The 22,214-nt window shown below is 42.3% G+C and overlaps 2 protein-coding genes across 2 annotated transcripts; one reads left to right on the top strand and one right to left on the bottom strand.

Annotated features, from left to right (window-relative positions):
- Positions 1–1,336: 1,336 nt before the first annotated feature.
- Positions 1,337–19,358, bottom strand: LOC102506339 (olfactory receptor 24). Its single transcript, XM_032466351.1, has 3 exons — positions 19,230–19,358; positions 5,398–6,316; positions 1,337–1,401 (listed from the first exon to the last, which is right to left on the bottom strand). The coding sequence occupies exons 1-3, from the start codon at positions 19,356–19,358 to the stop codon at positions 1,337–1,339; spliced, it is 1,113 nt and encodes a 370-aa protein (XP_032322242.1).
- A 139-nt stretch (positions 19,359–19,497) lies between these two features.
- On the top strand, positions 19,498–20,499 carry LOC116659134 (olfactory receptor 10H3-like; the record flags this gene model as incomplete). Its single annotated transcript, XM_032466350.1, has 1 exon — positions 19,498–20,499. A coding segment is annotated over one exon (1,002 nt), but the record flags the coding sequence as incomplete, so codon positions are not given.
- Positions 20,500–22,214: the final 1,715 nt, after the last annotated feature.

The following is a 22,214-nucleotide window of genomic DNA, read 5'->3' as shown; positions in this document are numbered from 1 at the left end:
TCAGGGCCAATCCCAGGACCGGGGAGATGTCAGCTTCACCATAGCAGCCCATTCACACACTCCTCCTTGTATTAATTAAGATCACAAAAGCCATAGCCATCAAGAAAGAAAGAGGAACTGTAAGAAGACAAGAGCTCACCATGTCCTGGGGAAGTGGTCCAGGGCTGCATATATACCTTCTTGGGTGATCGGGATGCAGAATGCAGCTAAGAGGGGTGTCTGTTCATTCTGAAAGAAGCAAAGCTCTGTGACAGTAAAAGATTGGTGGTTGCCAGGGGCTCAGAGGGAGAGAGGAATGGATGAATAGGTGGACCTAGGCCTTTTTTTTTAAGTAGTGAAACTACTCTGTATGATGCTGTATGGCGAATATATGACATTCTGCATTTGTCAAAACTCATAGGAGATACAGCACCAAGAGTGAACCCTAATGTAAACTGTGGGCTTTAGTTAATAATAATGTGTCATTATTGGTTCAGCAACTGTAACACAGTTACCTCTCTAATGTAGGATGTTGACAATAGGGGAAGTTGAGGTCAAGGAGAGAGGGTATCAAATTTCTGTATTATCTGCTCAATTTTCTGTAAACCTAAAACTACTCTTAAAGATAAAATCTATTAATTTTTTTAAAAAGTAAGACAAAAAAAAAACGAAACAAAACATAGAACCATGGTGGGCATGGAACCAGGACAGCAGAAAGGTAGGCAGAAGTCTCCTGGCAATGTTCCGCCAGGTGAACACCTAGTGTGTTCCTCTGTAAAGAAACTGAACGGCCCTAGAGAGAGTGTGTGACCTGGTTATCTGGCACTTAGAGGAACCCACGGTGGGGCCAGCTCCCTACCCGGGAACTCAGGGCCCAAGCCATTCTGTGGATAGGTTATGTCTGCATATATTCCGAGTGGAGAGTTTCCCAGCGTCAGCATTAGGGACAATTGGGGATGGATCTTTCCTTGTGTTGGGGCTGTCTTGTGCATTGTAAGGTATAGAGCAGCATCCTGGCATCCCTTGATACCAGTTGCATTTTCTCAGTTGTGACAATCAAAAGTGTCCTCACACATTGTCTAATGTCCCCTAGGGAGCAGAACTGCCCCGGCTGAGAACCGCAGATGAGCTCTGTGTGGTCTCCATCTTGCCTTACCTGTCTGCCCCCATCCTGGCTCTCTCTCCTCAGTGAAGCTGGGTTAGTTTCCCTCTCTGCATCCTCCCTCTCATCTTGCCACTTACTCCCTCCCTTTTCTCTCCCTCTTTTGTCCTTGACTTCTTACCATCACCACACCTGTCGGTCTGGTGCCTTCCTGATATTTTCCATCCCCCTGGGGTGGGTGGGTGACTGAGCCTCTCAACCCTGAATCTGCTTGTCTATCTCTTTCCTCTGCCTCTCCACATCCTTTTCACCATTGGTTCCTGGCCAGAACAGAGAGGGGAAAGAGGTTAAAATTCAGGCAGGTGCTCTGGGTAACTTTAAGTGGCAGCTCTTTTCTCTCTGCATCTCAGTTTTCTCAGCTCTCCAATGAATCTACCTCTTAGGTAAAGCGAGTTCCAAAAAGGGTAATGCCAGCAAAGCAATCATCCCATTACCTTGAAGATAGGAAGTGGAGCCCTGCTTCCCTCACCCCCAGACTCAAATTGCACAAAGAGTTGTGTGAACAGGGTGGCTTCTCCTAGTCTGGCAAATGCTAGTTCCCCAGGACTCTCCTGGTCAAGTGGAAGAGAGGGATGATGACTCACCTGGGGCTCCAGGCTCTGCACCTCCTTCTGCCTCACTCCAGTTGGAGGTCCTGGTTTGATGTTTCCTTGCAGGTGGAGGCTGCAAGGCAATGAGCCTGCCACCCTGAGTGTGCCAGCCATGTGGGGGCCTTTGCCTGTGCTAGACCTCCATTATTTATGCTGCCTCTGCTTTCCTGCCTGCTGCCTTCTCTCACTGCAGTCCTTCTGCCTCTGCCTCTGCTACAGGGATGCGGGGACCCCTGGGGACACTTCAAGGCATTGGGCAACCTCAGGGAGAATCTGTCCTCACTTTCCCTCCCTCCCTGCCTGCCAGGGCTGAGTCAATTACCTGAGCTTCCCAGGGACTGGAGCAGAGTCTAATGCTTAGCAAATCTGGGATTTGGGGCCCTGGTTCCTGACATCAGCAGGAAAGCAGTCCTGCCATTGTCCACTGGGGCTGACAAGGCTGCGCAACTTGCCTGTCCACCTTCTTTCTTCCCCGTTCAGGTCATTTGCCTAATTCAATATCTTTAAACTTTTTTAAAATCAGCACACATATATTTGTTTTTTCTTATTAAATAATTGAAATTCTACCAATCAGGATAAAAGCTATGTGTTGACCAGCCATGCTAGCATGATGGTGAATCTGATGGACATCGTTGCAGACCATTGTACGCATGGGGCAAGTGAACAAACACATAAAATAAGAGTACTGTTTTGGGGGTTGGTTGTGCTTTTTTGTGGGTTTGTTTTATTTTTGAGATGAAATTCATGTAACATAAAATTAAGCACTTTAAAGTGAACGATTCAGAGGCATTTAGCACATTCACAATGTTGCTCAACCACCATCTTTATCTAAGTCTAGAACATTTTAATCATCCCCCACAAAATGGGAGATCTCATCTCATTAGCAGTCCTCCCTCCAACCCCAGCTTTAGATTAGTGGCAAGCATGAATCTGCTTTTTGTTCCTACAGATTCGCCTGATCTGGACATCTCATATAAATGGAATCATACAAAATGTAGCCTATGGGGTCTGGCTTTTTTCACTCAGCATAATATTTTTGAGATTCATCTGTCATATAGCATGCTTCCTTTTGATAGCTGAGAATATTCCACTGAATGGATAGACCACTTTTGTTTACTCGTTCACTCATTGATGAGCATTTAGATTGTTTTCATCTTTTGGCTATGTGAATAGTGCTGCTATGAATATTTGCATACAAAGATTGGATTGAATTCCTTTCAATCCTTTCAATTCACCTGAGTGAAATTGCTGGGTCATATAGTAATTCTATCTTCAATTTTTTGATGAACCACCAAACTGTTTTCCATACTTTGTGTTTTAACACAGATCTGATTGTCCTGTAGGTACCTTTCTGCAACTTGGCTTTTTCATTCATCATTTTGGAGTGATATTCATGTTGGTTTATACAGACTAAAGGTTCTCAGCCTTGGCGGTGTTGACTTTTGGGGTTGGATCGTCCTTTGTGGTGGGGGCTGTCTGAACATTGCTGGATGTCTAACAGCATCCCAGATCTCAACTACTAGATGCCAGTAGGCTCCCCACACCAGCCATGACATCAAAGTCTCCAGACATAGCCAAATGTCCCTTCTGGGGCAAAATCACATCTAGGTTTCTAACCACATAGAAACATCTCATTGTTATAAAATCAATTTAATATTCAAATTTATAAATATATATAGTGTACATTTAACTGTTAGACATCTCAGTTTGCATCCAATTTTTCTCCATTATTAGGAATAATACAATACATATCCTTGTATGTTTTCTACTACAAACAGGCACTATCTGATTCAAACACAAAATGAGTAGTGAGATGAACAGGTTGTAAGAAATGTGAATCTTAACTATAACGAGAATTGTCAAATTCAACCCCCAAGTAGCTGGGCACTCTCAGCACTTGTGTGTCAGGAGATCTGTTTCCCCACGCCCTCATGAGCACTTGACAGTGTGAAACTTAATTTTGCCAACATGGTTGCCGAGTGGTTTCCCACTGTCCTTTAAGTTGCATTTCCCTAATTACTAGTGGGATTGGAAAATCTCTATTGTTCATTTGCCATATGGGTTGCCTTTTTGATATGCCCATTTAAAGCCATTGCTCATTTTTTTAAGATTCTTTTGTTCTTACTGCTTTGCAGGCATGTTATTAGAGGTTCTAAATACTAATTTAGCCTACCAGTCTTTTTGCTTTGCCTTCTCTTTCTTGTGCCTTAATACTGTTTCTACCAGAAACATTCCTTTTGGTTTCTTCTAAAGAATTTATATTACAGGTTTAGTGGTGAAAACTAGAGCATATGGGTCCACTGCCTGTTTTTATGAATAAAGTTTTATTGGAACACAGTCATGCCTGTGTGACATATTGTCTATGGCTGTTTTTGTGCTACAATGGCGAGTTGCATAATTGCGGCAGAGATAGCGTGACCTGCAAATTTGAAAATATTTACCAGCTGGGCATTTACACAAGTTTGCCAAACTCTCAAATATTAATCTACAAAAAGCATTGTGCAAATATTTCAGGTTGGGTTTCAACTCATTTTTCTAAGACTTAATTTTTTTTAGAGAACATCAAAATAGCCAACAGGCACATAAGAAGATGCTCAGCATCACTAATCATCAGGGAAATGTAAATCAAAACCACAAGGTAATAACACCTCACATCTGTTAGAACTGCCATCATCAAGAAGACAAGAGGTAACAGACACTGGCAAGGATGCGGTGAAAGGGGCCCTTACACACTGTTGATGGGAATGTAAATTGGTCCAATCACTGTGGAAAACAACATGGAGATTCCTCAGAAGATTATAAATAGATCAGTACAATCCAGCAGTTCCACTTTTGGGTGTATACTCAGAGGAAATGAAAACAGAATTTCAATATATATATAAACTCCCATGTTTATTGCAGCATTATTCATTATAGCCAAGATACAGAAATAATCTAAGTGCACATCAATGGATGAATAGATTAAAAAGATGTGATATATATTTATAATTGCAGACATATATATATATATACATATATATATATAAAATGCTGTCATGATAAAGGTGGATAGCCTGTCATTTGCATCAACATGGATGCAACTTGAGCACATTTTGCTAAGTGGGATAAGTCAGAAAGAGAAAGGCAAGTACCATGTGATATCACTTGTATGTGGAATCTAAAAAAGTTAAACTGGTGAAATATAGAATGGTAGTTACCAGGGGATGGGGAGCAGGGTGACAAGATTGATTGATGTTGTTTAAGGGTACAAACTTGCATTGAGTGGTAAATAAGCCATGGAGAGCTAATGCACAGTTTAATTAACATAGACAACAATATTGTACTACAATCCTCCAACTTGCTGAAAGACTAAAACTGAATTATCCCATCCAGTAAAAAGAAAGAACAAGTATGTCATGTGATAGAGGTGCTAAATATCACTACAATGGAAATCATATTATACTGTATAAATGTATTGGATTAATGCTTGTACACCTTAAAGTTACTCAAGGTTATATGTAAATATATTCAATAAAAATAAATTACATGAATAATAACAGTTTTGTTTCTCCCTTTAAAATAAAAAAGAAAAACCAGTGTGAGTTCTAACTTTGGAAAGCATTAGTTTCTTACAAAATCAATTGGGTCTAAAAAGTCTTCAAAGAGGCTTAGCAAAGGAATTCCTACTGAGAAGTCTCCTGAGGGCACCCTTCAGATCTCGGTTCCGCAGGCTGTAGATGAAGGGGTTCAGCATGGGGGTGACCATGGTGTACATCACTGTGGCGGCCATGTCCTTCTGAGTGGTGTGTGTGGATGCAGGGTTGAAGTAGACTCCAATGATAGTCCCATAGAACAGAGAGACAACACAAAGGTGAGAGCCACAGGTGGAGAACGCTTTCCACCTGCCCTGGGCAGAGGGCACCTTCCACACAGCCACAGCAATAGGTGTGTAAGAGGCCATGATGTACACAAAAGGGATCAGAACTACTGAGCCCCCAAGGACCAACACCAGCATCTCATTGACTTGAGTATCTGAGCAGGAGAGCTTGATCAAGGCATTGAGGTCACAGAGGAAGTGTGGGATCCTATTGGTGCAAAAGGACAAGCGGGTCATCAGGATAGTGTGGACCATGGAGACGAGGTTGGCTGAGATCCAGGGTATCAGCACCAGCGAGGCACACCGAAGGATGCTCATGATTGTCACGTAGTGCAGTGGGCAGCAGATGGCCAGGTAGCGGTCATAAGCCATGGCTGATAGAAGGATGCTGTCAGCTGCCCCAAAGGCAATGAAGAAATACATCTGAGCCAGGCAAGCTGAGAAGGAGATGGTGGTGTTCCCGCACAGGTGGTTTACCAGCATCTTGGGGATGGTGGTGGATGTAAAGCAGATGTCGAGAAGAGACAAGTTGCTGAGGAAGAAGTACATGGGGCTGTGGAGGTGAGGGTCCCTGACGATGGCCAGGATGGTGAGCAGATTCCCTGTGCACCCAATTAGATACAGGCCGAAGGATAAACCAAAGAGTATCTGCCTGTGCAGTGGTTGCTCAGAGAGGCCGAGAAGGATGAATTCAGAGACTTGGGTGTGATTGCCCATGGCCAGGCCGTTCTAAGGGCAGAAACAGGGGTGTCAACAGTGGGTGGATTCCTGGGGTCAAAACAAGTCACTTCCTTGAAGATGCATCTCACATAACCATGCTGAGCCTCAGTTTCCTCATCTGTACATGGGGTTAATACTTCTAGGATTTGATTTTTTTAAATAAAAATAAATAATAAAAAGTGATTAAAGACAAGAACTCTGATGACAGACAGCCTGAGTTTAAATCCAGCTCTGCCACTTATTAATTAGCTGTGTGATTTGGCCAAGATACTTAACCTTCTGTGCCTTAGTTTACTTATCTATTAATTAAAAATAATAATAGTACCTGCTCCATAGAGTAGTTGTGAAGATGTGATGGATTAATATGTAAAAGGCTGAACCTTATGTATATTTCTGAGAGATTAAATCTCTTAGCAGTTGAGAACAAGGGCTGGTCAGACAGACCCTGTTTGAATGATATCTCTGACCTTTACTAGCTTTGTGAGCCACTGACCAAAACTCCCAAAGCCTCAGTTTCCTGGTACGATTAATTAGACAATAGTTTGGAGCTCTATAAAGGAAACTTTAAAAAAGGACTGTTTTTACAATGGCAGGTATCTTTTACATCAGTCCCCTTGTGGGGCTGTGGCAGCACGTACAGATTAAATACTGAGATCAACAATCTTAATACGTCCACAAATTCTGGCCCTATGTCTTAGCTGAGGCTTGTGTTATCCTGAGCCTGGCCTCCACTGGGCAGCCCACTGCCTCATATCCATCAATTTAGGCTAAATCATGGTGCAGTAATGTATACGCCCAAATCTCGGTGGCTGGCAGCAATGAAAGCTTGTTTCTCACTCAGGCTACATGTCCATCACAGGTTTGCTATGGCTGGGCTGCATAATGACCACACTCCAGGACTCAGGAAGTTCCATAAATCTTTGTCTGGGATATTGCCAGTTATTGCAGCAGCAGGAAAGGTGAATTGTATGCCGGCTCCTAAGGGCTGCCTCTCCCTCCACTCACAATTCAGCAGCCAAACCTGGTATCGAGGGGCTTGGACAGATAGAAATCTCTCCGAGCAGTAAATATCTGTGGAAAATAATAGACTCTCCAAAGTTTCCACTCACCTTTCTCGTCTACTGAAGGCTGAGGAGAAAGAGTGCATGTGTTTCTCTGTGAGACAATCTGCCTGTTTTTGTATCTCTGGACCCCCATGCTCAGAACCCAGGAATGCTGTTTACCCTACAGTCCACTCATGGTATGCCACCATTTGCTCAGTGTACACCTGAGGTGTGAAATATTAGATGGCAGGTGTCTTGAAGCATCTTTCATTCAATGGCTCTGAAATTCTGGCTCTAGCACCCACCCTCTCCAGTCTTCTACTTGACTATCTTGTTGCTTCCCAGACATCACTTCCAGAACCCGCCCCAGGCACTCCAGTCTCACGAAGTCCAAAAGAGGTGTCCTCCACCAGGGTTGCTGTTGTTGGTCATGGGAATCAAGCACTGCACAATTCCTTGGAGCACACAACTGGCACAACCCCAGCCAGCAGCCACCAAGACAAAGACTAGGCATTGCCCTCAACTCCTCCCTTACCTCTCATATCTCATCAATTCCTAATTCATGCATTTTCAGCATTGTCTTCACCTCTTGGACAGAAGGATCATTCATCTCCAGAATGAGTACACTAATCCAGGCCACCATCTAATCTCACCTGGATGGTCCACCTTCCCTGGTCTCCCCGTGGCGACTCTCGCCCCCTGCAGTCCATTCTACACACTGCAGCCAGAGCAACTTAATGAAAATGCCAATCTTGTCCAAGTTCACCATTTCATGGCTTACCACTGCTCTTCTTATTCCCAGGCGTCTTCAGTTTCCATCTTCCTGGTTTTGCATCCTGCCTTAGGTCCTTTACATCTGCTTTCACTCCTGCCTTGAAGCCACTAGACTCCAGCTCTACATGATTTATGTTGCCTTCGCTTCTGCAAGGATCACTTTCCTGGTTCCCCTCCCTACTGGGTGGAGCCCAGGGGTTCTAAACCTGGGTACTACTGACATTTGAGGCAAGATCATACTTCTGTGTGTGGTGGTGACTGCCTTGTATATTACTGTAGGATGTTGAACAGCATTCCTGGCCTTGACCCACTGAATGCCAGTGGTACCCTTCCTGTCCCCAGTTGCGATGATCAAAAACATCTTGAGACTCCTCGGGGAGGAGTAGAAATCACTCCCAGTTAAAGATTACTGATCTAGGTTAAACCCCACTGAACTCTCTCCTCTCCACAGCAACTGTACAGATCCGCTAACTTTGAGCAAGACAGTGACATTTACTCAGTGTAATTCACAATGAGCTAATCTCTTGACACATATCATCCCATTTAGCCCTCAACCACATCATAAGCAGACAGCAGAGGCTCCAAACCTAACTCCTGCATGGAACTAGGATCCAGCCCAAGCTCTGGTTCCAGCATCCACTCTCTTGACCAGCTCACTATAACCCTACCCACCCATGAGTCTCTGATGCCAAGCATCCTAAGTCCTTGTGGATAAACTGAGCAGAAGATCCCCAATCTCTGAGGAGAAGTTCAGGGATTGTTTCCTCTGAGACCAGCTCTGCTGCAGCTTGTCTTCCAGACTCACTTACTCAACCAATGGCTACTGTACCTCTGTTGGATTCCAGGACCTCTCAGTCCCCAGGTGTCCTGTTTCCAGGGCTTTGGGGCTGTTGCCTCAAATGTGTCTCTCAGCTGTGGAGGAGGATCATGCTTTCTCAGGGAGCACACAGCAGGAACACCATCAGCAGGTTTATACCAGACTCTCTGACTTCCAGGCGTGATCCCCAGAGAACCTTGTTAGAGCAAATACAATTAGCTCATCTTCCCTACTGGAGCCTTTGAGTCTAGCACCCTTGTGGGAAGTAGTTTTGTCCTAAGAGTATTGCCTTTCTTTAGATCTGTCCATCTTGGTTGATAGAAGAATAGCAAGATACTCAATATTTCCCATGAAGAAGCTTTTAAATGTTATTCCTAGTAATAGCTGCAATATATTAAGCATTTGTAATGTGACTGGAGCTGTGCTGAGTACGCAATATTCTGTAATTCTTAGAAAAGCCTGATGAGGAAGGTAATAGAGAATGTCACTGGTCCATTATTCACCCAGCTTGAAGTGGTAGATCTAGGATTCAAATCTATGTAGTTTGGCTCCAGGGATAAACTAATGAACACAAATGACTCTGAGCACACCTAAAGAGATATTTATCCCTTTAAAAGGCTGAAGAATATTGCATTGTATTTATACATCTTAATTTGTTTATCCATTCATCTGTTGATGGACATTTGTGTCATTTCCACCTTTTGGTTATTGTGGATAATGCTTCTGTGAATATTCATGTAGAAATGTTTGTCTGAGTCCCTGTTTTCAATTCTTTTTGTATATATCCAAAATGGAATTTCTGGGTCATATAGTAACTCTATTTCACTTTTGAGGAACTGCCTGTTTTTCGTAGTGGCTGCACTGTTTTGCATTCCTACCAGCAATGTATAATGTTCTGGTATAGCACTGAAATGTCCAGATAAGGCAAGCAACAACCCATCTCCCCTTCCTCCCAGCCCATGGTGATCACCCTTCTACTCTCTGCTTCTATGAATTTTACTATGTTAGATTCCTCATAGAAGGGAAACTAAATAGTGTATTTGGACTGTATTTGGACTGAGGGTCCACTTGGTCTGAATGGCATTCCTGTAAACAACTAGTGTCCTTCTGTGCCCAGCTTATTTCACTTAACATAATGTCCTCAAGGTTCATCCACATTCTCTCATATGGAAGGATTTCCTTCTTTTTAAAAAATTATTTATTTATGTATTTCTTTATTTAGTTTTTTGAGGGGGTAATTATTTTATTTATTTATTTATTTATTTATTTATTTATTTATTTATTTATTTATTTATCTTCCACCAATGAAATTAGGTGATGCTCAGCCATCTTCATATCTTGTATCCTGGGCCCCGTGCTGAGCTAGGAAGGGTAATGTGTGAGGCTTATGGAAGCAGGACAATGTAGTCTGTGTTTCCTTCCAAAGGTTAAGAAGAGTCTCCCAGAATACTGCTGTGGGGTTTGAGCAGCTCAGACTCCAGAACGAGCTGCTGCTATGGCTGAAAACAGGTCCAGTGTCCAGGAAGAGCTTGGAGAGATGCAGCCCAGTCTTCCAACAAGGCTTCATGAAGCTGGTGAGATGAAAGCCAGAGCCAGGAGCTCTTTCAAACACTCACAAAGGCTAATTCTGGTTTATGTCTCAGCTCTGAACAGGAGGAGAGGGTGGTGGAAACTGAGGGTCCACTTGGTCTGAATGGCATTCCTGTAAACAACTAGTACACGCCCTTTAGGGGACAATACCTATGTGGTGTTGGGCTGGGTCTGTACCTAGGAGTATAATTGCTGAGTCATAAGAGAAATCTATGTACATCTTGAATAGATACTGCCAAAACGTTTTCCAAAGCGGTTAAACCAAAGAGTTGGTTTCAAGCACAGGCAGCATGGTCAGATTCTTGTTTGTAGGGATCTCTTTCTGACTGCTGTGAGAGGAGCAGGCAGCTGAGGGTAGGGATGGGTGTGGGGAGACCCAGGAAGTCGTGGGGAGAGGTTGGGGGAGGTAGGTGAGGGCATCCAGGACTGAGATGAGTGGTCAGATTTGAGGCTGATTACAGAGGTGGAACAGACAGTGTTGCTGAATACATATGACATCAAATGTATGGTTTCTTTCTACACCAAGGATCAGTTCTCCAACTCTCTGGGCACCAACTCGGTGTCCTACAATTCAACTCTGACCCTAATTATCTGGAGGCGGTGTCAGATTGCACAAGTAAAGGGCTCAGGCCCACAAGACTGCCCCCACTTCAGACACCAGTCACAGGTATTGGGTGCCTGTGGTAGCTACATTTCTGTCCTAACTGGCTACCATTTGGAAGTTTCTACAACCCAACCTCCCCTCCTCCTGCCCCTTCAAGTTCTATGCTTTGCTAAAATGACTCATAGACTTCAGGGAAGTGCTTTAATTGTTATTGTTACCAAATCTGCTTCTCTATGCCCAGTAAAGCTAGTCTACTGACAGCAAGTTGTGGTGAAGAAAAGTGCAGCGTTAATTGCAGGGCACCAAGCAAGGAGTCCCAGAAGTTTGTGTTCAAAATATCTGAGCTCCCTGAAGGCTTTTAGTGAAAGGTTTTGAAGACAGGGTGAAGGAGGGGGGTTGTGGAGTGCATGATCATCTTCTGGACAGTCTTCTGATTCGTTGGTGTTGAGATAATCAGGAGTCAGCATCATCAGCCTTCTGATTCCAACTGGTCTGGGGTCTACCTGCTTGTGGGCAGCATACAGTTCACTTATTTCACCTGTGGGGGTTTCAGTATCTGCAAAACAGCTCAAAGGGTATGGCTCAGCATATTATCTACAGCCCTTGAGGAGGAACTAAAGGTCTTTGACTTTGTTTAATAGCAAACCTATTTTTTTTTCTTGCTTGATTGTTTCTCGTTCTGTATTTTCTCACTTCTCTGATTAAATTTACTCTTTGGAACTAGGGAAGCAAAAGTTTTTCTACAGACAAGAGGCAGGTGAAGACATGGCAGAGGGGAGGGGTCTGCTGCAGGAAGTCCCCACGAGGTCTTACTTGATTAGACTATTACCAACTTATTATAAAAGATACATTTCAGGAACAAATGGAAGGGATGCATAGGGCATGGGTTAGAGGAAGGAGTAAGGAGCTTACATGCCCTTTTGGGATGCATCACTCTCCAAACAACTTCATGTGTTCACCCACCTAGAAGTTCTCCAAATCCTGTTGTAATCCTGTTGTTTGGGGGAGTTTCTATAAAGATTCCATCACAAAGCCACGATTGATTAAATCATTGGCTATGGGTGATTAGCTCAATCTCCAACCTCTTTCCTTTACGTGGAGGTCTAGGGAGTGTGGCTGTAAGTTCCAAACCTTTATCATGCCTTGGTCTTTCTGTAGACCTGCCCCCATCCTGATGCTACCTAGAAGCTCCCAGCCAATAGTCAACTCATCAGCGTAATAGACACTTTTATCACTCCTGGAATACGAAGCTCAGTTTCTGGAGCTGCGTCAGGAGATAGGGACAAAGACTGAGCTATCAAATATTTATATTTTATCACAGGGAAGCATATGGTAATGTCAAACTTTCTGGCTTGCACCCCACAACAACAGGGATCTGGTAGAACTTAACCAAGAAGAGGTGAGGCTTTCCATTTGGGTAGAAGAATTTGAGCACTTACATTACCCAAGAGACACCATTCTTCCAGACTCAGCTGCAAATTACCCTTATTCTGGGATGCCTTCCCACTGCCCTTACCCAAGGGGTCAGCCCTGGACTCCCACTCTGGGCTCCTCCAGCTCCTGCCTTCCCTCTGACAATACCTTGAACCTAAGGGGTTGAGGGCATCTGTATCCAGCCCTGTGTCCCACAAGACTGGGAGCTTCTAAGCCCTTAACAGGGGCTGGTGTCTCTCTGGGCAGATAGAAGCAGCAGGGAGTCATTGTTGCATGTGAATAGTTAGAGGAAGAAGTAGAAACTGCAGATCCCAGAAGGCCCCCTGAGGTCCCTCCCAGCCTCTCTAGGATCTGAAAACCATACTTTCCAGTTGGTTCCTAGAGAGGCTGTTGGGATCAGCCTGTTGGAGCCTGCAGCAGGGATAAAGGACACTGTATCAGATCCAAGAAGCACTAGGTCTGACCCCACACCTGCCTGTGGCCGCTGCTGACAGCAGCAAGCAGGAGAGATTCTTCTGCCCTCTGCTGCTGGCTGTTTCATGGAAGAGGCACCCCAGGCAGGGGAGCACCAGGAGAGAGAGGGTAGGAAGGCAGAGTTGTACAGCTGTGGGTGGGTAGCACTGCCCAGCCTGGCGATGGGGTCTGGGCTGGGGCAAGGGGTAGTAAGAGTGGATCTCAGCTTTGTTGGGAGACTGCCTGGGGTCTTCTTAGGTTGCTCACTCTGGGTCCATAGTTTTCATACTCCACCCCTCACCCCAAAATGCTCTTTGCAGCTTCTATATCAGTGGTTCTCAGCCGAGGGCAATTCTGCACCACAGTGGACATTTGGACATGTCTTGATCATTTTAGGTTTCCCTGACTCATTTCGGGGAAGGGATGCTACAGGCATCCGGTAGGTTGAGACCAGAGATTCTGCCAAACATTATACCATGAAAAAGAGAGCCAAAGAATGATCTTGCCCCATATGTCACCAGTGCTGAGCTTGAGAAATCATGCTCTAGGTGTGTTTTGTCTTAGCCGCTGGGTCCTGGTCTGGGGCAAATGTGGCCACTGCTAACCTGGAGCGGAGGCTCTGAGGAAGACAGAGTGTGAACTGGGTGCACTCTGGTGATGTGTGGGATGTTTGTTCAGTACGTGTGTGGGGCCATCCTCCGTGAGACCAGAGGATACAGAATTCTGTCCACTTGCTAGGGAGATGGGAGAGCGCTGCCTCAAGAATCACGGACATCCCACCAAGCAGGAGGTGGGAAGGTAGGCTGGAAGGGTGAGGAGAGGGCTGGAGAAGAGAGTGGAGGTTGGATCAGCCTCCTGGGGGGAAGCTGCATTGTGTGCTTACCAGAGGTACTATGTGCCCCATCTCGGTCAGAGACCATGAGTTTAAACTGAGGCCAGCTGGTGTCATCTGGAACAGAAGGAAGGCACTAAATCAGATCAGAACAAGGAGCATAACCTCAATGTCAGAGATATTTATTTGGCAAACTCTCAGCCCTTTACAGGAATCCTCATGGATCCACTGAAGGCAGCTCTCTGTGTAACCCCATTTTCAGTTGGGGTGAGGAGGCTCAGCGCTTACAAGCCATTTGGATTTGAACCTTGGGTGTGATGACTGCATACTTTATGTATGTTGCAGAAAATTCTCTCTGGAAGCCAGAGTGGTTAGGGGGCATAGAAGGTGACATGGGAGGAGCCTGGGGCAGTGGTCCAGGAGAGAGGAGATGGAGCCATATGGATGTTGAGAAGCAAAAGCCAGAAACTGTTAATTTGGGAAGAAAAATGCTGAGATGAGGGAGAGATGAGGCATAAAAAGCAGTTGATGCCAGTGTCTTAGTTTCTGGGTGGGGTGTTTCGGTGTTCATAAGATTTGTTTTTCAGGTCATAAATGCAACCTTCCTCTCTCCAAAGAGCATCCTCAGTCCTGCAAATGTCCTCACTGTCCTGGAGATCTGTGTCCTCCAAGTTCCAGGCTGACCCCCCTACTGTGGAGAGTACTTAGAGGCAATGCAATGGGTGCAAGTATGAGGGGGCCCTGTTTCAGAGACAAGGAGTTCAGGAGCTCTGGGCAGCAGCTTGGCTCAAGTTATTCATAAGAATATAGTTTTAATTTTATGAAGGACTTCAGATGCAGAGGTTTGAGTCAATGACATTTCCAGTTTGCAGCTTTTGCTCATCATTGGTTTGCACAAGGTCCTTCTCTTGTTTCATAAATATATTCCGTTTCTTTCACCTCATTTCCTTTTTGTTCTTACAGTCATTTAAAATACTTCATGTGTACTCTTAGATCTGTATGTGTTTTTGCACATTATGTATTATTTCTATATGCATATGTTTTAAAATTTATTTTTAGTTTTTAAAATTAATGGGCATTAATTTATTAGAGAAGTTTTAGATTTAGAAAAACTGATCAGATAATACAGAAGGTTCCCACTTACGTCTTCTCCCTGCACACAATTTCCTCTATGATTTATATGTTGCATTGTGTGGTACATGTGTTATAACTGATGAGTCAATACAGATGCATTGTAATTAACTGAAGTCCAAGTTTTCATTAAGCTCCACTCTTTCTGTGGTACATTCTATTGGTTTTGATGAATGTGTAATGACATATATCTGCCGTTCCAGGTTTTTACAGGCTGGTTTCATGTGCCATATTTTTAAGGTGCCGTATTTTTCTTTTTTCAGCCAGTATTATTGAAAAACTTCATTTACACTGCTATGTGTACATCTAACACTTGTCTGTGGCTCCAGTGTTGCATCCATCCCCTCTTACCTATGCTCTCCCCTATCGTGACAAGCAGGCTTTTCCAGTTTCCCCACTACAGCAATGCTACGTGGAACATCCTCTTCTGTTCTCCCCTATAAATAGGTTTAAGTCGAGATAATATTTAGGACCCAATTTGCTGGTGTACAGAGCATGCATATTCTGAATTCTCACGATTCTACATTCTCAACAGCAGTATAAGAAAATTCTTTCAGCCCATAGTCCAATCAAGATGGCATTTTCTAATTTTTGGAATTGAATACATATACAATAAAATTCCATTACTGTTTTCTATTCTACCCCCACACTTTCCTTGCCCTTTTTACTGAGCATCTTTTCATTTGCCTGGGTAACTTCTTCTGTCAACTCTCTGCTCATATCGTTTGCTCATATCTGTATTAAGGTTTCTGCTTCTTGTTTATTCTTCTAGACAGTGTTCCTTTGTCACTTTTACACAATGCAAATTATTTTCCCCCAACTTTCTATCTACCTGATAATGTGGAACAAAATTAGTGCTGATGTTTTCATGCCTTCTAAAAATCACCTTAACCTTTGTGCTTTTAAAAATCCACAGAATAATTTTCTTACACTTTCTCCTATTAGCTTTATAGTTTATATTTCCTATTTATGTCCTGGAACAAATGGTTTTCACCTTTGCATGTGCTCTTGGGCAGAAATTCAGATTGATCTTGCTTCATAAAATGAACACTTTTCCCACCACAAAGAGGTAAACAATCCATTTTCTCCCTTTGACTTGCCCTGCCACCTTTATCATATATTAGGCATTGAATAATGAAGGGATACTCTCTGAGACGGCCAGTCAATTTTAATCAGTGTCTATGTCTATTCCATTTTCACACTTTAAAAGAATGACCATGACTCTATAATATGTCTCACTACCTGGGAGTGCACGGCTTTCCTGTCTACTTCATTTTTGTAAGATTAGCATACTTTTGTACTGACTTTATTTTCAGAAGGAGATTGTATCAAGTTCACAGCCAATACACTGGAATCGTAGCTGCAGTTGCACTGCTGGTATAATTCACAGAAGAGCTGACACCATTACACCGCGAGCTCAACTCATCCGAAATCGTAGACTATTTTAATATATTCAGGTCACCTTCTACATTTTTATTAGTGGTTAAAATTGTTGTCTTTGGAGGTCGTGAATTGTTTGGTTACCTCCTCGTATTCTATAATAGGGGTTTTCAAAGTGTGATATGAGGGCACTCGGGGTCCTGGAGATGCGTTCTTGGGGGTCCATCAGGTCCTTACTTTTCCGGTTACACGTGTGGATGTGTTTTCATCATGCACTTCAGTTAAAGCAACATAACACCACTGACTAAATGAAGAAGCAGGTATGAGCTTAGTTTATCTCCTATCGAGGCAAACATCAGGCATATTTGTGAAAATGTAAGACAAGGCCACTCTTCTCACTCAATGTTTTCTGAAAATGTAGTTACTCCCATATAAATGTGTTTCTAATATGAATATGTAATAGGTTTATTATTATTCTTTTAATTATACCAATTACTAAATACTTTTAAAGAACCTCAGTTTTAATTTCTAATATGATTTTAAAAAAGTGATAGTTACAAACCCGCTCAAACAAAAGCCCTGTAGGGGGCTCAAAAGTTTTTGAGTGTAAAATGATCCTGAAGCCAAAATGCTTGAGAGCTGTTTCTTTATAGTTTGGGCCATTATTGGAAATGTTATCTTACTTGTACTTAAATTCTGTATTTTGAGTGATTATTACTGGTGTAATAGTGTGAGAAATACTGTGAGAAATACTATGAGTTTCAGAGGCTGACCCTGCCTTCTACAGTACTGTGCCCTCTTGTTCTGACATATCACATCTTGATTCTTTTATCTTTCTAGGTAGATGCTCCAGTCTCTTCCCTTCCAATCCTTATATAACTTAGTCCTTTTCTTTCCTTGTAGCACCGCTCATGACTTCCAGCTCCATGTCAAAGAACAGCAGAGACAGTGAGTAACCTTGGTTTGTTCCTAATCGTAAAATAATGCGAGTACACTTCCCCTCTCAGATACTATGTGCTGGTTTTGTAGTATATATTCTTTGAGTATCTAAGAAAGTCCCCTTTGATTTCATGTTGCAAAAAGGCTTTTTTAAAAATCATAAATAGGTGTACCTATATGAAATCATTGTCTTGTATACCTAAAACTGACACAGTGTTATATGTCACATTACATAAAATTTAAAAAATCATAAAAAGTAGTTGAATTTTGGAAAATATCTTCTTTCCTTGATCAAAAGAATTCTATGATCTTTCTTGGTTAGTTTGTTGATGTGATGAATCACATGACAGGTTATCTGATGCTGCCCCGTCTTGTCACTCTTGGGCTAAACAAACACCACTTGATCATAAAATACTATTGTAACCATTTTATTTGACTAGACGATGCCTTTTAATGGATTTTAAAATCTGCATGGATAGGTAAAGCCCATAATTTGTCTTTTCTTACCTAGTTTTAATACCAAGACTGCATTACCTCAGTGAAATGAGTTGGGCAGTTTCAGATATTTTTCTGTTTTTTGTTTTTGAAGAACATGTGTAAGATATTCATCAACTGTTCGTTACAAATTTAGGAGCACTCACCACAAATTCACTGGGGCTGATGATTATAAAAGAGAAGGTCTTTAACCACTTCAATTTCTCTAAAACTTTTTAAAATATCCAGGGTTTCTATTTGTTCCTTTACCAGTTATGAAATTTTACATGTTTCTGATGATTTAGTCATTTCACTTAGTGTTTCATATTTCTTCATTTATATTTTTCTTACTCTTTTTAGTAATTTAAAAATATCATTTATTTCTCTAATTGTTTCCATGTTTTAATGTTATATTTTCTTGGCATCTTGTCCTTGTTTCTATCTTATTAATTTTTTATAATTGCTGATTTTTGTTGTATTAAGCACAATTTTTCTGGGTAAAATTTCTTGATATATATATTTAAAGCAGTATGTTCCCCAACATAGAACTGTTTTAGCTTAAAAACTTGACATTTGATGCTTAAATGATTTAATTATAAGTATTTCTTTATTCATTTTATGATTTAATCTTTTTTAAAACTTTTTTTAATGAGTAATACTCATTTTACAATGCTGTGTCAAAGATTTACTCTTGAAATAAAGTATTATTTAGCACTATATTGAGTTTCCAACTTATGGAATTTGGAATTCTTTCTCTATTGATTTCCAACTTTTGTATACTGTAATCTATATAATATATATATATTATATATATATTTATAAATATATATATATACACACACATACACTTCGAAGTGGATGGGGAATTTCTCTGAGTCCAAAACAAGGTCAAATTTTGTTAAACCCCTCTTTCTGGTTGAAAAAAAAAATGTTTGATCTCTGGAGAGGAGCCCAATTATATCCAGGAGCTAATGTCTGAATATTATTAATTGCATTATAACTGATAATTCCCAAATTACATTTCTGAATTCTGTTAAAATTTGTAATTTCAAGTTTTTAGCCAGTTTATCTAGTATTGATTTAGCTATTCCTATCTCATATCTGTTTCACAGAAGTGGTGTTCTTTATTTATTACTAATAATCTAGGGTATATTGTTCTATAGGTTAATTATATTCATACAGGTTCTACAATGTTCCAATAATCTTCATAAAATGGTCTTCTTTGTCTCTTGTTGTGTGCATGTGTGTGTACATTTTAAATTTCAATATGCATTTAAACTAGTAATATTTTCCTTCAAAGCCAAAATAATAAGATCACACTTAAAATTAACAACTAGATTAAGAATAATCTCTTCATATTATTTTAACTCATCATTCACTCATACCACAATCAAAATCTTATCTGTTTCCTTAAAACTACCTTACAACTAGCTTATCTAAATATCTGATACCCAATATTGCACATGGTTGTTATGTCCCTTGAATTCCTCTTCACCCTCTTCTTCATCCTGACTTGCTGAGACCAGACCAGTTGTTCTATAGAACATTTCGCCTTCTGGATTTTCTAATTGCTTCTTCATGGTGTCATTTAGCTTGTTCCTCCATCCTGCATATTATCACACTTTGGTGCTCAGCTGTGGCCTATGGGCACATTTGTATAGCCAGATCATATAGTATGGAGGTCTTTAATTGCCATTTAATCTATGTTAGAGCCTCTGATTTAACTGCAGTGACTTCATCCTATTTCTGATCTCACCAGATGCAGCATCCTTGTCTGGTCAGAACTATAGCACAGTGTCTGAATTCATCCTCATCGGCTTCTCCACCTTCCCTCAGCATCTCCTGCCTGCCTTCTTCCTGCTGTACCTGCTCATGTACCTGTTCACACTCCTGGGCAACCTGCTCATCATGGCCACCATCTGGAGGGAGCGCAGCCTCCACACGCCCATGTACCTCTTCCTGTGCGCCCTCTCCATCTCCGAGATTCTGTTCACTGTTGCTGTCACCCCTCGAATGCTGGTCGACATGCTCTCCACCCACCGCTCCATCTCCTTCGTGGCCTGTGCCAGCCAGATGTTCTTCTCCTTCACGTTTGGCTTCACCCACTCCTTCCTGCTCATGATCATGGGCTATGACCGCTACGTGGCCATCTGCCACCCTCTGCACTACAACGTGCTCATGAGCACACGTGACTGTGCCCGTCTCGTGTCCTGGTCCTGGGCTGGTGGCTCAGTCATGGGGATGATGTTGACACTGATAGTTTTTCATCTCACCTTCTGTGGGTCTAATGAGATCCACCACTTTGTCTGCCATGTGCTTTCTCTCTTGAAGTTGGCCTGTGAGAAGGAGACATTGTATGTCACCATGGGTGTCATCCTGGTTTGTGTCACAGCCCTGATGGGGTGCTTATTCCTCATCGTCCTCTCCTATGTCTTCATCGTGGCCGCCATCTTGAGGATCCCCTCAGCTGAGGGCCGGCACAAGACCTTCTCCACATGTGTGTCCCACCTCACCATAGTGATTGTGCACTACGGTTTTGCCTCCATCATCTACCTCAAGCCCAAGGGCTCCCGTTCCATGGACAGTAACACTCTGATGGCCACCACCTATACAGTCTTCACCCCCTTTCTTAGCCCGATCATCTTCAGCCTCAGGAATAAGGAGCTGAAGAATGCCATGAAGAGAACCTTCCACAGAACATTCTGTCCCTCAAGCTCCTGATGGTGGCATGGAAATGTGACAGATGATTTGGGTTTAATAATGTCTGTGTCCATAGAGCTCTTGTGGTGATTCAAGTATTTGAAAATACCTCCACTCCATAAGAGTTAGATGTGTACTAGATATTTGCTTTTCTCCAACTTGCTTTCCCCTCTTGCATAGGCCCAAGTCATCAAAGTCTCTAATTTATACCCAATGAGATGAATTCCATCACATTATCTGTGCCTTAGAATGCATTATCTATCTATAGGCAGGTGGAGAGCATCACAGGGAAGTGTCAGGCCCCTGATGCACATGATTCTTCTTGAATGGACTAGCACAAGAAGGCTTTGTTCCCCCACCCCTCAAAATAAAAATAAACAAAATAACAAGGATAGTAACAAGTGCCACTAGAATTGAGTCTTTATTTATAAAGTACTGTGCCTAATGTTTTATTATTATTATATTTTAATTACAACAAATGTGCAAAAGAAAATAAAGTACTTGTCTTAGAGAAAATGGTGTGTTCTTTATAGTTTTGTGCTAGGTTTTGGAGCTATAGACCGTAAGACATGTTTTTCTGTTGAGCTGAACTGGGTGAAGAATGTTAGAATGCAAAGTGTAGAGGGAGCAAGAGGGAGAGAGAGAGACAGAGAGAGAGAGACAGAGTGCTAGGTTAGTAGGAATAAAGTCCTATAGAGAGACCTGATCATTTAATTGATTATTTAATTGATCATTTAAAAAATATATGGGGCAGAATCTGGGCAAGATGGGAGGAAGGAGAAGGAGGTTGGTACTAAGGCAATATGCATATGAGGATGGGGAAGAAGGGAAGATGATGGAGGTAAGAAGGGGAAGAGGGAAGAAAAAAAGGGAGGAGAGAGAAAGGGAAGAGGGGGTCAGTGCTTAGGTAAGAACACAGGCATGTAAAAGTGTGCTGCTGACATCTTTTTCTTTTGTTTTGCTTGGGGGGGCGATAATTAGGTTTACTTATTTATTTATTTATTCTAGAGGAAATACTGGGGAAGGAACCCAGGACCTCATGCATGCTAAGCACACACTCTACCACTTGAGCTAAACCCTCCCCCGCTGCTGCTGACATCTTATTGAAATCCCTTTTCATTTTTCCCACACATAATTTTCAATAAAACATCCATTTTTATTACTGTGTTAAAGTTGCAGCTGTTTGGGGAGTGAGTTGAAAGGCAGAGTGCTATCTCAATATGGAACAGAGAGAGGTCAGAGATGGTCCCTTCATATGAAGATGAGAAGTGTTGGCAGAGGTCACACAAATGTGAATGGAGGGAGTCACAGGGAGGTTTATGTCTATCTGACTCCCACACTGGTGTTTGAGAATATATGTCACTGAGGATCCAGGAAGGGAGCCCTTTGTGGCATGTCAACTATTAACCCAAAGGTGAGGTCAAATATCTGAGTTGGAGGCAGAAGTGGTTTTATAAAGATAAACCCATAGTCACCAGTCATCTCATTAGCATAAAAAGACACTCTTTTCAGAGGGTCAGGAACCAAGGACACCACCGAAAGACCAAATTTTTTTATGTTTGTTTTATGTTACATCTTATCACAGGGAGGCATATGCAAATGTCAGACTGTCTCCTTGGATTACCAGGACCATACGAATAGAGCAGAATTTGGGAAGAGAGGTGGGGCTGTCTAGTTTGGCCAGAAGACATATTGCACATTAGAAACCAGTCCCCAAGACCCAGTCCCAAATGACT

Source organism: Camelus ferus, chromosome 22 (genome assembly GCF_009834535.1).
Source record: "Camelus ferus isolate YT-003-E chromosome 22, BCGSAC_Cfer_1.0, whole genome shotgun sequence".
In the NCBI taxonomy this organism is placed as follows: domain Eukaryota; kingdom Metazoa; phylum Chordata; class Mammalia; order Artiodactyla; family Camelidae; genus Camelus; species Camelus ferus.
This window is presented reverse-complemented; position numbering and strand designations above follow the sequence as displayed.